Below are 16,283 nucleotides of genomic sequence, written 5' to 3' on the forward strand. Positions count from 1 at the left end.
AGTGCTTGCTCATAGGGGATGGCTGATTGGGTCCTAACATTGCTGGAAAGAGTGTTTTGAGGTGACTTTTTACAAACTGGTGCTTTTTAAATAGAACTGTGATGGTGTGAATTGTGATGTGCATAGTGTTTCTAGCGCTTCTAGTATTTGTCCTCTCACTGTTAAGTAAGCATTAGGCTAAAACGGACTATGAGAAAGCACAATGTCAGGAAGTGCAGCAGCAGCTATGCACAGTACCCAAGCATTAAACTATTTCTGTATTTCCTTTCCAGGGCCTGCTGCAAACGAAACCAGCGGTGGTGACGTCACGGGGGCAGGCCTGCACAGCTCTGCGCGTTCCTTGTGCCCGCGGGCACGAGCCAAGGCTCATTCTACTACACAGAACGGAGCCCGGAGCTAGAGAACCAGGAAGTGAAAGCATACACATGGAGGGAGTGTCCGCCGCTGCTGCCTCTGTGTGTGTTTTATTTTTAAAAACACGGTCCTCCGCGGACGCATAAATGGGAGACGCGAGGACCAAGCGGCGGGAGCAGCTGAAGCGCTGGGCCGGCTCCTCCACCGACAGAGCCTCAGATGTGCCCAGGCTGAGGCTGCGGGGCGATGCCGGGAACGGAGGAGGGGAGCCCGAGGCCGAGCTCGACGACCCGCCGAAGGACCAGCCGCTACCCGGGGGAGGAGACGAGAGGCGACGGTCAGGAAACATCTCCTGTCAAACCGGCTAACAGCCTGCTAGCTTAGCTCCAACATCTGACGATAGGCTGAGGGAGGAATGCTGTGCGGGGGTTTGGGCTGTAGATGGGCTAAATAATAGAATCACACCACAGCAGAAAACACGCCCGCTCTACAGTCCTTTATTTAACATTTTAATGTTTATTTGTTGCCATGCATACTTTCAGAGGCCGGAATTTGCTGTGAGCGGTAGCTAGCTAGCCAAGTGTCTTAGGTGAAGGTTTTTATTTCCATCAGTCCCACCACTGCTGGTCTGAGATGGTCTAAAATCTCCTATTTTAAAGCGCATATATCATAATTCCTTTCGTTGTTTTCCAGCCTGCTATAACTTATACGATTTGCAGTGGTTGTTTTTATCCAGACGACCTTTAATGAGCCAGTTTCAAGTTAAAGAGCCTAATGCTAATCATAGTATTTTGAGTAGTTATTGCCTAGTTGTCCGTCTGAGATGATGCAACATTATGAATATTGACGATGGAAACAAAGGTCAGTATTTATGATGACAGACACAAAAAGGCCTTTGCCATTTATTGAAGGTACATTTGTTTAACAAATTGAGGCTGATATAATACAAATGTGTTGCCATTGTCAAAAGATCCTGGAGAAAAAGGATCAAACGTTTGGCGCAGAAATTTGGGGAGGATGTTTAGTTACAATGTTTCTGATATAACATTATTAGATTTGTGATATACCGCAATACATACCAGAGACCGTAGATGAAATAAAGTAGTAAGACAAAACACATCCCAAGTTGCAGCGTTTCCCATCAGTTAATGATTTAGTGGTGATGCAAGATCAGAAAGGATTATTTCTCTTCATCAGGTGTCACAGTTTTGACCTACAGCTGTGTGTTATAGAACTGAAGACACTTGTCGGGTTGAGAGATGAAACGTTCTCAAGAAACTTTAAGAAGTCCAGTCGCTTTTCTTTCCAAGCTCCTTAGATGACCCTGATCTGGATGACTAAAAGCCTATACAGACAATAACTTTATTCATCCGCACCTGAAAATAGTCCCCAAGAAATCTTGTGGAAGTTTTTCAGTGGGTATTTCTCTGTTAGTCTTACAAGGATGTGAGGGATAAGTTGTAGGGTCTGTCAGGGTTTGCGCGGGTCCTGAAAGTATAAAACTGACTTGTATTCAGTTGGGTTTGGTTGTAAATTTTTAGAGATGCGTCACTGTGAGAATTTCACTATATTCGCCCCTTCCTCACATTTATTATGACATACCTTGTCATTCAATCAACTCTTTTAGTTCTTGTAGATCGTAAAATTGTAAAAAATCAAAAACTCCCAGCTGCATCGGCCCAACAGGCCATCAGTTTTAAGTTGCTGCGTATGGCTTATATAGCCAGTCACAAATCCATAACAGTAGCAGCACAGTTTACAGTTTATTTTGGCCTGATGAGAAAGCTCGGTACAATCAACACCCACTACATTTTGTTTCACAGAGGTGGTGTCCTTTTGTTGATCAGTGCACTGTGTTTACACCACCTAGCTCAGTTGTTGAGGTCTCTTTTGTTGCAGTGTTCAGTTACATTCATTCAGTTCTACATAAAAACTTTCATTTTTCAGTTTGCACCTACACGTTTCGGTTTACTTGAAACGATCATAGTTTCCCTTACAGCGTGTATTTCATTGTGAGTTTGGTCTGTATGGTGTGTATAAGAGCTGAATAGTGAATTCATGCAGCTGCCTGTGTCCTCTGTTTTCAGGAAAAAGGTGAAATTTGATATTGCTGCTGAGTTTCTTGCAGCCTGTGCCAGCGGAGACACGGAGGAGGCCAAGGTGATTTTGGAGGAGGCCAAACAGACTAAAAGAAGGAATGGCGAGGATACAGCAGCAATTATTAACTGCTCCAATGCAGACGGGATCACTGCTCTACACCAGGTGAAGCAGTTTCTCCCCCTGAGGTTTTATTGGCTCGTGAATAAAAAATTGTGCAGTTTCGTAAATTTTTTTTCTCCTTTGACACAGGCCTGCATAGACGGCAGCATAGAAATGGTGACCTTCCTTTTGGAGCAGGGTGCCAGTGTGAACCAGGTTGACAATGAGGGATGGACGGCGCTACATGTTGCTGCCTCCTGCGGCCACGCTGACATCACAGAGTGTGTACAATAGCAGAACACAGCAGCTTTGCTTCAGTGTGTGTGTAGCTTCAGTGCCAGTCTTTCTGCAGTCAACAATACAAACATTGTTATCATGTTTGGCGGATGAAGCATGAGTGGGCTGTGCCAGCACACACACAGCTCACATTTAGAGAAAGAAAACTTTTTTTCATTTTATCATTTCAGTGACTAATGGTTTTGTTCCAATGTGCATGCGCCACAAACACCGATAACATGACCAGAAGTTGTCTGTTCAAAGGTCATTGTGTTGGCCTTCTGAGGTTAAACGAATCGTCTCTACCTCCATGTTTGTTTTGTCAGGTTCCTCCTGCAGGAAGGTGCTTCTCTCACTGCTGTGAACTGTGATGGTGATGTTCCTGCGGACATTGCTCTGGATGAAACCACTGAGTCCCTACTTCAGAGTTACACTCGGAGACACGGTAAGTCTTTTTCTGTGTGTAGTTGGAAGGCGTTTCTTTGTGCAATCAAAGTTCTGGAGCTGTTCCTTTTGCATCCAAACGGTGTGAGACACGGTCATGTGCATGCAGCAGGTGCCATAAGTGAGCTTTGTGATCAGGATTTTGCGTGGCATGTGCTGCATACGTTTTGTGACAGTTTATGTACTGAGTAGCACCATGTTGACAACTAAGGTCATCTCCATCAACGGGCTGGAGATGACCTCATCTTCATGTTAAGGAATGTTGCTGGTCACAGATGTTGTTTCTGCAGCTACAATCCAGTGACCAAACAGGGATCTTCAGAAAAAATAAGTCGGTGCATCAGGTCAGGAGCGCAACCAGAAGCATTTTCATTAATTAAGCTCTCCTGACATTATTAATTCATCCACTACTATCACACTTACAGCATTAGTTCTTCTGAAACTTTCAGAGGGAGAACATTTCCCACAAAAGATCTGAAGTGCAGTGCTGAGCATGATTTTCATCACGCTCCATCTTCCCCAGTCACTAAATTCAGCTCCGCAAAGTGAAGCTAAAGTTAAAATGTTTTTATTCAGCAAAGCGGAGAAGATCCAGTAATGTTTCTTTGCTGAGAGAGCTCCGCATGTAGCAGGAGTGCTGGAAGCTGAGTTTCACGGTACAAAGTGGCACCTTTTAAAGGCGAAAGTTGAATGGTTATGATTTGTGCTTTTTATTGGAGGGTGACTTGTATGTTTGTGTGTCTGAAACTTTAATCAACTTATTTCTCATCAATGCAACTTTAACAGCTGCAACTGCATTCGAACTTGACTTGGCCCAGTTATGGCCCGTACATGTTTCTGTTAGTGGTGCTTGCTAAAATGTGAAAAAACTGGAAACTTTGTTTCTCGGTGGTTGCCTTTTTTGTTCATGTGTGATGCATGTATGCGGATCGCGTTCATCCTAGATGGTAATGGGACTTACTTTCAAAGTTATAGGCTGGACACTTGAGGATTTAGCTTTAGAGCTAAGACGCTAGGATGACAAGTCCTCCAATCTTTAGACAGAAATTCATAAAAAAAACAGGAAACACGTTAATTTGACATTATGTGTCTGTTCAGGTGTGGACGTGGAGTCAGCTAAACGTCGGGAGGAGGAACAAATCATGGCAGACGCCCGCACGTGGCTGACTGAGGGCCTGCCTGCTGACGTGCGACACCCAAAGACTGGAGCCACCCCGCTGCACGTGGCTGCAGCCAAAGGCTACCTCGAGGCCCTGAAGTAAACATTTCTGACTTATTGTGTTGTAGGTCTTTGACATTAAGCTTAAAAATCAGATTTTAAGTGAGGGCAGATGTTTGTCTGGACTGTGCTCTTCTTCTATTCAGTAGTTTGACTTCATATCTTCCTTTGCTGTTCCAGGATACTCTGTCAGTGCGGGCTGGATGTGTCAGCTGTGGACTTTGATGGCTGGACACCCCTCCATGCTGCAGCTCACTGGGGTCAGGGGGAGGCCTGTCGCATCCTGGCTGAACAGCTGTGCAATATGGAAGCTCGCAGCAAAGGGGTGAGTCCCGGATAAAGAAAACTTATCTTCCTGCATTGAATTCATCTAGTCAGCCTCTTTAACAGTTTGCTTGAATACTTTTAGGGTCAGACCCCATTTGATGTTGCTGATGAAAGTGTTTCAGAGCTCCTGGAGGAATTATCTCAAAAACAAGCCAATGTAAGTTTGTCTTTACCTCATATTGTGCATTTATGTAATCTAGTAGTTTGGGTTTCTTGATTGTGCCTCTCTTTTTCTTTCATAGTGGCTTAATGAGAGGTCAGTATTGGACAGGCAACCGGGGTCCAACGCTACGAACGCACAAAACAAGCGGCGGAGGTTAATAATCATCTGTTTCTTATCCAGAATTAAATAAAAATTCTTTCGTTTCAAAGCAAAAGTTACAAGTTGCCATGTGACCTCTGTCTCCCTTATTGTGCCTGCAGGAGCTCGGTGTGCAGGATGAGCAGCAGAGAAAAGATGACTTTACAAGACCAGTCTAAGGAGCGGGGCATTTCAGGAGGCTTGGACCTGAGCGAGGAGAAAGAGAGCAGCCCCGGTAAACCTCCCTGTCATGAGTACTGCATGCTCTGTAAATCAGCATCAGTGTGCTGATTGTAGTGAATGATGCCGATTCCTGTTTTTGTGCAGAAAGCTCAACTGTCTCCAGTCCCGATACAGAGAGTGCGACGTCTGCTGTCACTCTGGCCGACAAGGTAAAAAAATCTGAGTTTATCATACAGGATGTTTCATTTTCAGCAGGTGTTAGGTAATGGTGTGTAGCGCATGTGATCAGATATGATAAAACATGTTGCAGTAAAGAGTTGTGCTACTGCTTTTAAATGAGCCAAAAACTAGTTTATTGAAACTACTTATTCAAAGCTGAAGCTTGTGCCGAGCAAGCAGCAGCATGCAAGGCTGGAGTGCAAAAAAATGCAGTTTCTCTGATTCATACCTGAGGCTGCCCCCCCCCCCCCCCCCCCCCCCCCCAATGAAGGATAAGCATGCCAAGTAAAAAAACAAAGAATACATTTCAACACATGCTGATATTAGCATTTTTTTTATTTTTTCACTCGGGTCATAAATCTGATTCTGAAATGGTGACATATAATCTGTTGTCCTTTTTTCTTCTCTCCTATGTGATCCAGACACCAACAGATAAACAAGAGGAGGAGAAGGAGCAGGACAAGGCGAGCCGCACTGCCAGAGTACAACCCACCCCTCAGACGAAGGACTATGCCGCAGATAGTCCCAACGCTCCCAACGCTGACAGGCGCAAGTAAGAGAAACAAATACTTTACTAACAGTGAAAATGCTTTGAAAAATGTCTGATGAGGGAAGTCGTTTGTGTGTTTAGATTCCAGGCTCCAGCGAGAGACGAAGAGTCCGAGTCTCAGAGGAAAGCTCGCTCTAAGCTGTTGCGGCAGACTCGCCGCCCCACACAGGTAATACTTCTTATCCAGATTCAGTACATGCTATTCAGTTTTTTGTTATTTTTTTGTTAACAGTCCCTATAAAAAGCGTGCAGACGCCCGTGATAATTAAACATTTGAACACAGTTTGGGGAAGAGTGAATAATTTACTGGGTGACGACGGGACTGTAGGATGATTTTAAGAGCAGCACGCTGCTGCACCAGTGCTGAGTTAGCAGCAGTGTACTGCAATGTTTTTAATTCCTCTTGGCGGTTTTGTTTGTGCTCTGTGCATGCAGGGTGTGACTCTAACGGACCTCAAAGAAGCTGAGAAGTGTGTGGCTAAATCTGGCGATTCTTCACCTCGAACCATCCAGCCGGTCAGCCCCCTCGTCACCATCACGACTGCAGAAAGAGGTGAGTGACACAGACAGCTAAGAACCCAAAAACTGGATAAATTCAGAAGAATTTCATAATTTTCACTATAAAAGTTATTGTTGTGTGTCGGTGTAGCACCAAAGTTTAAAAAGGAATTAAACCAAAGAAGTGCCGCACATCTGCGATCAGCAATGTCAGAATTATCTTCCAGGTTCTGTTAAAACTGAGGGAGCTGGTGTGTATACAGCCTGAAAGGGGACGTGACTTAATCCTGTGTTTTTACGAATCGCCAACAGGGGGCGCCTCATTTGGTTGTAAAAAGAAGCCACGTTGTATGAAAGCGTATGGGGAACATGAAACCATTTATCACTTGTCTTCCGTAAACTTTAACATAGACGACTTTATTGGGTCAGTCACAAGTTTCTTAGTGAGTCCGACTTGTGTCTGCTCGCCCTGTCTGAATATTTCTGGCAGTGCTTTCGCTTCCTCTTTTTCAGCAGATCAGTTAACCTTTAAAACTTAAACATAGAATCATCATATGAATATTTAATACCCAAAGTGTAAGAACAGCTGTTAACTTGTCATTTCAAATGTAAGAATCTTGCTGACTTTTCAGCATTAGTCTTTTTCTAACTGCTGTTTTCCTGCCGGCGTCCCTCCTCAGGATTGTTTAAACATTCAGGTATGCGTGCTATGCAGGTGAAGCAACTGATAGCCCGGATTCTGGAGTAGGATGTCTGTTCTCTGCACCTGCATGTACGGCACGGTCAGATATATCTCTCCGTGATCACACCCAGATTCAAAATGCCAGGCTCGCGACTTCACAACTGTGACATCACGGTGGCTGTGTCCATCTTTAATATGCAGTCTGTAGTCAAAGATGAATATGAGTCTGAGAAAAACTGAAAATCAGGTCAGAAGTCCAGCTACGACTGTTCGGTTAGGGGTGTAAAACAAATTTTAGACCGCAGGCCACGTATGACCCTAGTTTGAGCTTAAGTAGGTCATATCAGTAAAGCTACTGCATACAAACATCTGCAACTTGTGTCGTCTTCTTTTAGTGTTAACAGGTTTAGTTACACATGTAGTTGCTTAAGAAAAATAAATGTGATTTGCAAAAATGCATTTCAGTTTATACACATTATAAAGAAATGGTGTTGCAGGAAATAAAAGAACCCCATCAGCGTGGGCACTGTGTGCTAAAGGTTGCAGGAAAAAGTCTCAATACTCAGACTTTATCCTGTTTACAATAAAACCAACACAAAAAAATTGTTTTAACTAACAGAAAATGTTTGTTTGTTTCACTGGAAAGACAAACAACAACAAAACAACAGGAGCTTCTCAGTTTAATTTAATAGTAACAATAGTTAAAAAAAAATAATGGCAAAAATACAGTTAGTCTAACATTTGTGTCCTTATTTTCAATTTTCACATTTTTCAAAGGCCATCCAGTGGGTCAGGTTGGAGCCTGTGGGAGGGTGTAGCTTGTACCATATGTTGCAGGGTTTCCAGGGATCGGTTCATTTAGGACAACAAGCAGCACAGAGGTGCACCGAACACAACGAGTTACAGGGAAAATCAGCCAGACTCAGCAGTCCCACCACTGAGTCCTGATTTATTGGTTAAAATATCTTTAAATTTTTAAAGGCTCCTTAAACTCAAAGTGAAATACTTGGAAACTACCTGAGCATGGCGAAACCCACCATACGCGTTTTGCTGTTTATGTGGCTGGAAGTCTTACATCGCCTCTGTTTACAGTATGACTCCCACAATATAAGTGACATATGAGGCAGCTTTTGGGTGGAGTGCTCTTAAGGGCAGCATCTTAAAGGAAATGATGGTTTCTCACATACTGCGAAGGCTAGTGCTGCTTGTGCTGTGTTTCTATGGGTAGATAGGGCGGCTACTGCATACTCAAACTCATTGAGCTGCGGTAGAAACCATCTGACCCATTTATCGTACTTTTATCACTCAGCACGCTCCACCCGTGTTTTGTGGGGGGGTTTTGGTGCAGTTCACCATCTGATATGATGAAGCAAAATCAGTTTTTAAAGTTAAGTTGCAAGAACATTCAGTTCAAAGCCCAAACCAGCAGTTTGTGTTGTCTAAACTCATTCCTCACGAGCCTCGACGTGCAGTGATCTGAGATGAAGCCAGGAGGCAAAGATAAGCCGGCTATGGCGCCAAGTTTCATTTGGAAACGAATCTACGTTTATGCATCGCTACGATGCCTCTGCCTAAACTCCACACGCCTCACGAGCGTTTTCTGTTGACCTCCTTGTGTTTCAGACACAGACCCGCAGGTGAAGCAGGAGGAGCCGGAGGGAGACAAGCGTCTGCAAGCAAAGGACAAGCGGAAAGCGAGGAGGGAAAGACGCTCCACCGGCATCGTTCAGCTGGGAGAAGAGGTGAGAGCGGTGCAGATAAAGTAATTTCCCAATCTTCCTTCCTGTTTTCCACAGCACTGAAGTTGGTGAGAGGGCAACCTTATGAGTCATTGTGTAACTCAAGACATAAACAAACAGTGAGCAAAGCCATTTTAGATCCTGTACTGTAGACATCATGTGAGTTTGACGTCACATCGTCAGGTGTGCGCCACGGTCTTTGTGGCGCTTCGGCCGGCCACCTGTTGACTTTTATAACCTGGCACTTTGCGCCCCATCCTGAGTGTCTTGAAGACAAGATATTCCAGCACAAAAGCTCAGAGACGCTTAAACAGAGGAGACTGTGTGATAGTGATAGATCGTGTATTAGAGCATCGACAACCTGCAGCTCAGTAGCTCAAGATAAATGCGACGACCAGGCGAGCTGATAAGGGTCTAGAGCAGGTAGTTCAGTGAGCGAATGAGGCAGCTGCCTCGAGTCATGAGAGCACATCTGGGCTACTTCCTGTTGTGTCAGAAACAGCAGCTTCGGGGAAGCCGACTGTTTTTAATAAAAGAAATAAACATCCTGCTGCTGTAATGTGTGAATGTTTGCATTCGAATCTCATTTATATGAAACAAGATGGATATTTGAGTCGGTTGTTGAAGTCTTAACTGTGTGACTATCTTGTTTTTCAGAACGAGGACAACCTTCATCCAGATGATAAAAACAGTAACAGCACAACCCTGTGAGTCTCATTCATTCTTGTGTGTCATGCATTTCTTTTATTTCACACACGGGCAAATGAAATAATTTGTTTTCTGTACATTTATTTCATGCATCTCTATATTTTTTCCCCTTTTGATCCTGATGTCTGAAATAAATGTCTGCATTTCAGATGTAATGAGTCAGCTGCCCTAAACCATGTAGCTGTATTCTCTGACCGTGAACTGGCATTTCTGCTGGTTTGAATTGTTGATGATTTGGTGAGATCCTGAAATGTTTTGGTTCTCCAAACAACGTGTTCACACCCGTCCAGGAGCAGATTTGTTCAGTGTGAACAAGATTAAATGATGGACGTCAGCATCATCGGTGCATTGATAATGGGAGGATTAAGCAGAGAGAATACGATCTTTTCTAGACTCATTAGTTTTACAGCGGCGCCTGTTTCAGGCGGGAGGGAATAATTCGCCCGGTGTGACACATTCCTCGATGCTGCGCCTAAATAATTATAAATGAGATAAAAGAAATTACGCCACTGTGATGTGACACAACCAGCAGGATTGTCAAGTGAGCCTTACCTGAAATAAAGTCCTCACCGCTGCCTCTTTCACAAACGCTAAAATTAGCAGATTAATATTTGAAGTGCATGTGCATCCTTTTCTTTACCCTTTTTTGTCCTTTTTTTTTGTTGTTCATACAATCTTGTTGATCAGCATCTTGCTCTGAATATGAGTAAATGATTAGAGCGTATAAATATTAAGGTCAGATCTTAGAAACTTTACACAAAGCTGTCATTTTCCTGCTTTTGTCATTTTATTCCCCTGACTTTTGTGCTGGTTCTGCTTCTTTTCCCTTTTTGATGATTGGTCGCCCGTCACCGTGTGCGCTGCTTTTTTCCTCCCGTTGTTTGGTAGGAGGAGCAAAAATGGCTCTTTTGATAGGGAAGGTTACCGACGCACGCCTTAGTAGAAAAGCAGATGGAAAATAATTTATTTTATTGCTTGTTTATTTGTGGGTTGTTTTTTTTTTCATATTTTAGTGATTTCAGACATGCCAAGTCACGTACCCAGCACTGTTTATTAACCATTTAAAAACAGACAAATTCACTGAAAGGCACAAATCATGTGTGCAGCAGTGTCGCAAAACTTCGTTTCTCCTTCGTTCGGCGGCTCCCTTTTGGAGTGATCATCTGGTCCGTTCACTTGGCTTCTCCTCTGTCCTCCTTCGCTTCCATGAATCTTCTTTGGTTTTCTTCTCTTGCTTCGCAGCGCCATCTTTGCCTCTACATCCACTCTCCTTCCTCTGCACGTGTCCAGACCATCTAAGACTTGCCTCTTTCTTTCTTTGGTTTCTCCTCTGATTTACTCGATTGTATTCCTGCATTCAGAGAACAAGGTCCATACGATTTGTGATGTGTTTTGATATCATGGAGGAATCTCTCTTATGTGTCTCTGCAGTGGGAGTCAGCTGTCAGATGCATCTGATTATAGACCGGTACGTACCCGACCTTCACCACACACACACCAGAAAACCCGCCTCAAGGCTGAAACTGAAATGTAGCTCACTAAATCCAGGACCACAGACTGAAACCTCAACCAACTGTTTCCACCTGGTCACCTGAAACAAACACACACACACACTTTTATTTTCTTGCAAATCCTTCACTAATGTGTTGTTTCCCTCCAGCTGTACTTCAAGATGCTGCAGGAGAATGTGTCTCTGAAAGAGAAGCTGCAGGAGATGGAGCTGCAGCTCAGCCAAAACAAAGTGGAGCTGGAGAGACTCCGACAGGTTGGGCAGGTTTGCTGATGCCTCTGACATTTAAGCAGCGTGTGAGGTGTTATTTAAAAATTGGGACGTGCTCTCTGGGCTTTGACATCGCGTCAGCCAAAGTAAGCAGAGGAAACCAGAACTAGGCCTCAAGGTCACAGCGAGACGCCGATGCTCTAAATGACAGGAACATCCAGAATATAAGATGAAGATTATTTGAACTGAGAATCATGCAAAGCTATTCTAGAGCCCAAGAGTAAAACATCGAGCTAAAAGAGCAATATTTTATTTTGTTAGTTTGTCATCATCGTAATATATTCTCAGCTCTCACATTACATCCGTGCACCTGAATAAAATGATCGTCATTTCTGTGTGTGGCAGAGTCAGGAGAGCAGCACAGACCGGCCGGCCCTGCTGGAGCTGGAGAGATATGTAAGTTGTTTTTTGCTTGTTTGCGGTTGGCTGGTGTTGGGTTTTTTTTTTAGCTGGGAAAATCCCCTGAGATTAAAATCTTTTTCAAGAATTCACACCATCAGAAGCTTAAAAAAATAAATTCATTAAATCGAGCGTAACAAAAATGGACATGGTGCATTAATAAAGGATAATAAAACACAAAAGGTACAAAATAGGAAGAGCACCTCCAGTCTGTGCTTACAGAATGTTTTAGAAGAGCTTTGAGCTTTCAACAGGGAACAAAATCATCAAGCTGCATGTCTTGGCACATCTCATCCTAGATGTTGTCAGTCTAGATATGCAGGCTCGCCACATACAGTGCTGTGCAAAAGTCTCGAGCCACCCAAGACTCCTGTAGATACATCTACAAAATATCTTTAAGGAGTCTTCAGGAAAGGTTCTCCACTCACTCACTCACTCACTTCTCTCCATGCTGGTGGCCTTTTCTGTTTATTTCTCTGTCAAGATGACCCCAAGATGAACATTTCCTGAGTTCTCAGATACCAAAGCATCTGAAGTGTGAGACCTTTCAGTTTCTGTCCCCTCCTAAAGTGTGTTGTTTGAGACATATTTGTGACTGACGGGGACACTTATGAAACTAAGCCTTTATTTCCTGTTGAAACTGTGGGGGCTGAGTATTTTCTGTGTTCATAGCAATCTTGAAAGTTGTGATCAAATATGAGGTCAGGGTGTGGGGGCACATTAACAGCTCTGCAGGCTCTGCAGTGCGTGAAACCCCGGTTGAAACCTCGGTTTCACGCACTGCGGAGCAAACGTTTTCGCTCCGGCTGCTTCAGCCAGTTTGATGTGCCGCTGTTCTTGTTAACAGGAGAAGCTGAAACTCCAGAGGAAAGCAGGGGAACTGGAAGACGAGCTGAAGGTACAGATGTTCAGAGCTGAAAGCCGACTGATAATAAACGAGAGCAGAATAGGAATAAAATACCAAACAGAACCACTTTATGGCTGCGACACACAAATCGAAACGAAAGCAGTGAGCTGTGTGAGCAGTGACATGCTCAGTTATTCTGACATACGCCGTGACCTCGGAAGCTTCTAGAAAGCTAGAAGCTTTTAATCCTTCGATACATCAGTTTATTGAGACTGAGATGTGTTTGTGCTGCTGTATGAAGTTTGGCGTGAGCCTCTGAGAAATGGCGTTCACTGGATAGTAAATGAAAAGCTGAACTCAATGAAAACAAAAATAAACATTTTTTTTTTAACCCCACAAAAATAAAACCAGTAAACTAACACTGGTATTTTTAGTCAGTTAAGTTTGTCCCAAAATGTGTCACGTCTGCCTGCATTACTGAGTGGCACGCGTGCTTGTGTAGTCAGTAATGTAGGCAGGTGGGAGCTGAATTCTTGTGCTCTGTAAGATCTGGTGAGACCAGTTTGTAATGCAGATGTGATGTCAGATAACGCACACGTTTCTGCAGGATGAAGGAGTCGCCACTAAAACATTTCTTACAATGACCTACATCAGAAGATGGAAGTAGCCGCCCTGTTTTGGGTGGCGGGGCGGAGCTGGCGAGCTGCATTCACGTGTGTGAAACAGACAGACATGGATACCTGCTAATTAGTGCTGAGTAGCACACTGATAAAACACTAGATATCAGTCATCAAACATGTGATTTGTTAGATAATCCCATTGAAAATGCTCCAAAAGACGCAAACGGGTCCGAGAAGTTCAGTTCGGTGACTCCAGCTGGCGAGGGTGAAGCCTAGCAGACGGCTACAGCTCCCCGTTTCAGCACACCTGTCAGACAGACCGGCCACAACTCAAACATTAATACCTCCCAGAATCCGGATGGGTGAAATATTCTTTTTAAATCTCTGCTTCACAGTCGTGGGAAGAGGGAACCTATCCGTAAAGACCGAAGCCTTTTTTATTGCAGGCTGCAAACGTGATTATTCCTGATGTAACGCTGGCTATTGTGAGCGTGTTGTGACCTCGGCACGTAAGTTTTCAGCCCAGAGGTCGAAGCTTGTGTTTGTGCAGTCTCAGCAAATTCTGCAGAGCTCCACAGTTTCCCGTAATGACTGAACTCATGTGACCCGCGAGGACCCTCGTGTCCTGAACTGTGACACGGCTGTGGTGGTTCAGATTACAGCTTCAGATTTTAAGGTCACGTAAACAATCCAGGAGCCCAAATGTCCAGCCAGATAAATCAATAGGGAAAGAAGGAGCTTAGAAGGATAGATAAAGGTAACGTAACAACTTATTGCCGCTTAATGAAACTAATGATTCGCTGAGTCTTTATTAAAGAATGAAAGGAGGTTTAAGACAGGCTACAAAAATCTGTTTACAGTAGCTGTAAATCTATGCAGTAGACGTGTGAAATGCCCTGTAGATTGGAAGTGCATCAGGCCGGCTGTGTTTTGTCTCTCTAAGGCAGAGTTCGTCTTTCTAAGAGCGTTGAGGCTAAAGCGATGTCTCCTGACGTGTCTGCAGGTTCTCGGGGACCTCCGAGCTGACAACCAGAGGCTCAAGGATGAGAACGCCGCTCTGATTCGAGTCATTAGCAAACTCTCGAGATGAACCTGTGACAGAAAATATTCACCTCCATGGACGTAACAAGTATTACAGGATGTATGTTTTTGTCCAGCACGGACGACACAAACGAGGAAGAGACACACACTGCACAACTTTCAACAGTAACTGGAGTAACGTCATTTTCAGGGTTATTGTCTGTGTTTGGGCCTTTTATGTTTTGGCAGATCTACTGTAAACCAAGCTGAACTTCACCTCCTGTGGACGGACAGGATGTCCCTGCTTCCCACTCCCACATTTTTTTTTTTTTTTTAAATAAGTTTTTATTGTTGTATTTTTAAAAAAAAAAGAAATTAAATATTTTAATGTGCTTCGCTCTGGTGAAACTTTGTATTAAGAGACTTAAAGCCATGCACAGTGAGAGTTCAGTGTGTTTTTAGACTGGGTGAAAGATTTGCATAAGAGCCAGTCAGGTGTGCGAGGTGGTCACTAGAAAAAGACACAAATAACGTCAACGTGCCAAAAACCAGCCCCGGTTGTTTTTTAATGTCCTTTTGGGGGGGAAACCTCAAGCGGTCAGTGTTGCTTCTCAGGACGAGTCTTGGGCCGATGCTTTCTGTTTTTAGCTGGCTGCTGTAGAAGATGGACCAAATTCGCACATCTCCCGGCTCCTCTGGATGTATGTTAAACATTTATGTTCAGGGGCCGGCCGTCCTGAGGACATGATGTAAAGGTGTAGTCGCAGCTTCAGGAGAGTTTTAGGTGCTAATCATGGACGTCAGGCACAGCTCATGTTCAGAGGGACGTTTACAGAAAATATTTGTTACACAGGTATTTCAGGAGGCGGAGGACGCATGCTCCAACTTAACTGTTCTTTACTCGTAGTTCTATTTTGCCATTTTTGACTGGATGCTTGTGAAAGCCCCCCCACCCCCAGCTAAGTATTCACCATGTGACAGACGGCCGTTGTCCAACAGGAAGGCCGGATGGGTCAGTTTTTGAATGTTTACTTCAATTTTAAAGATAAAACCAACCACAACAAATGCATGTTATATTGTATTTTGATGCCGTGCCTTTCGATATGCATTTGTAAGTAATATTTCTATTTTGCTTTGGCAGTGTACACTGTTGAGTATAAAATACAGTATGGGCATAAATGTTGAAGTATCTGTTGTTTGTTTTTGTTGATAAAGAGCAATCCCACATTACATGTGAATAAAACATCGAGGCCCACATTTTATTTAAGTTTTCACTCTCAACTTAATAATATTTCAAAACTCTGAAACAGCTCTCGTGTCCAGTGGATCTGATTTTGCCCATAAATCATTAGAATTCTGCTAAAGCATCCTGATTGCTCAGTTAAGGATTTACAACAGGAGACACCCCCTCCATGGCGCCTGTTTTCAAACGATAATTAGACCTTATGAGTGTAATTATACCACAACAGAAGTTCAGGAGGCAGCTCACTTCATGCCTGAACTTAAAAGACGCAGTGAAATTCCTGAGACTCTCAGGAACGTGTTTTTCTACACGTTAACCTACAAAGTTAAAAATGGGACCGTTTCCCTTTCGATCTGTAAGTGCTTGAAGATGCTTCATCACTCATCTGAAAGGCTTCTTCAGTGTTTAAATGCTGATGAGGGGTCCCGGGTGGGGGCTCTACCTTGGAGGTGGGTTCAAAACGGCAGAGCAGAGGTGGAGGCCTACACCACCAACTGACAGTGGCCTATAAAAGCAGAGAGATCCATTCCTAAGCGTTTTAACCATCACCTGCCTGCGTGACCAGAACTCACCTGATTGTAGGGCGGGGCAGAGACTCATGAACATGTCCTGACGTGTTCAGGCTTGTCAGCATCAGCTCAAAGGTTACAACCTCACTAGAGGTTGAATGGATGG

General features: G+C 43.9%; 1 protein-coding gene across 2 annotated transcripts; it reads left to right on the plus strand.

Annotated features, from left to right (window-relative positions):
- The first annotated feature begins 318 nt into the window (after positions 1-318).
- Positions 319-15,551, plus strand: ppp1r12c (protein phosphatase 1, regulatory subunit 12C). 2 transcript variants are annotated; one of them, XM_084930254.1, is made up of 20 exons: positions 319-691; positions 2,442-2,616; positions 2,704-2,834; positions 3,156-3,274; positions 4,372-4,531; positions 4,673-4,817; positions 4,902-4,976; positions 5,062-5,135; positions 5,243-5,355; positions 5,448-5,512; positions 5,945-6,075; positions 6,154-6,241; positions 6,508-6,625; positions 8,876-8,994; positions 9,649-9,698; positions 11,131-11,167; positions 11,360-11,473; positions 11,825-11,875; positions 12,726-12,776; positions 14,349-15,551. In XM_084930254.1, exons 1-20 carry the CDS (start codon positions 501-503, stop codon positions 14,433-14,435), a joined length of 2,094 nt encoding a protein of 697 aa, XP_084786380.1. In that variant the 5' UTR covers positions 319-500; the 3' UTR covers positions 14,436-15,551. The 2 variants fall into 2 exon arrangements, with proteins under 2 accessions (XP_084786380.1, XP_084786381.1); XM_084930255.1 differs by having other exon boundaries at positions 320-691; positions 11,360-11,464.
- Positions 15,552-16,283: the final 732 nt, after the last annotated feature.

This window comes from Perissodus microlepis, chromosome 6 (genome assembly GCF_051167445.1).
Source record: "Perissodus microlepis isolate ML-2025 ecotype Zambia chromosome 6, ASM5116744v1, whole genome shotgun sequence".
NCBI lineage: Eukaryota > Metazoa > Chordata > Actinopteri > Cichliformes > Cichlidae > Perissodus > Perissodus microlepis.

Coding starts and splice junctions, on each gene's coding strand:
- ppp1r12c (XM_084930254.1), top strand. CDS start 501: ATGGGAGACGCGAGGACCAAGCGGCGGGAGCAGCTGAAGCGCTGGGCC. Junction 2,617..2,703: donor GGATCACTGCTCTACACCAG/GTGAAGCAGTTT, acceptor CCTTTGACACAG/GCCTGCATAGACGGCAGCAT. Junction 9,699..11,130: donor AACAGTAACAGCACAACCCT/GTGAGTCTCATT, acceptor GTGTCTCTGCAG/TGGGAGTCAGCTGTCAGATG.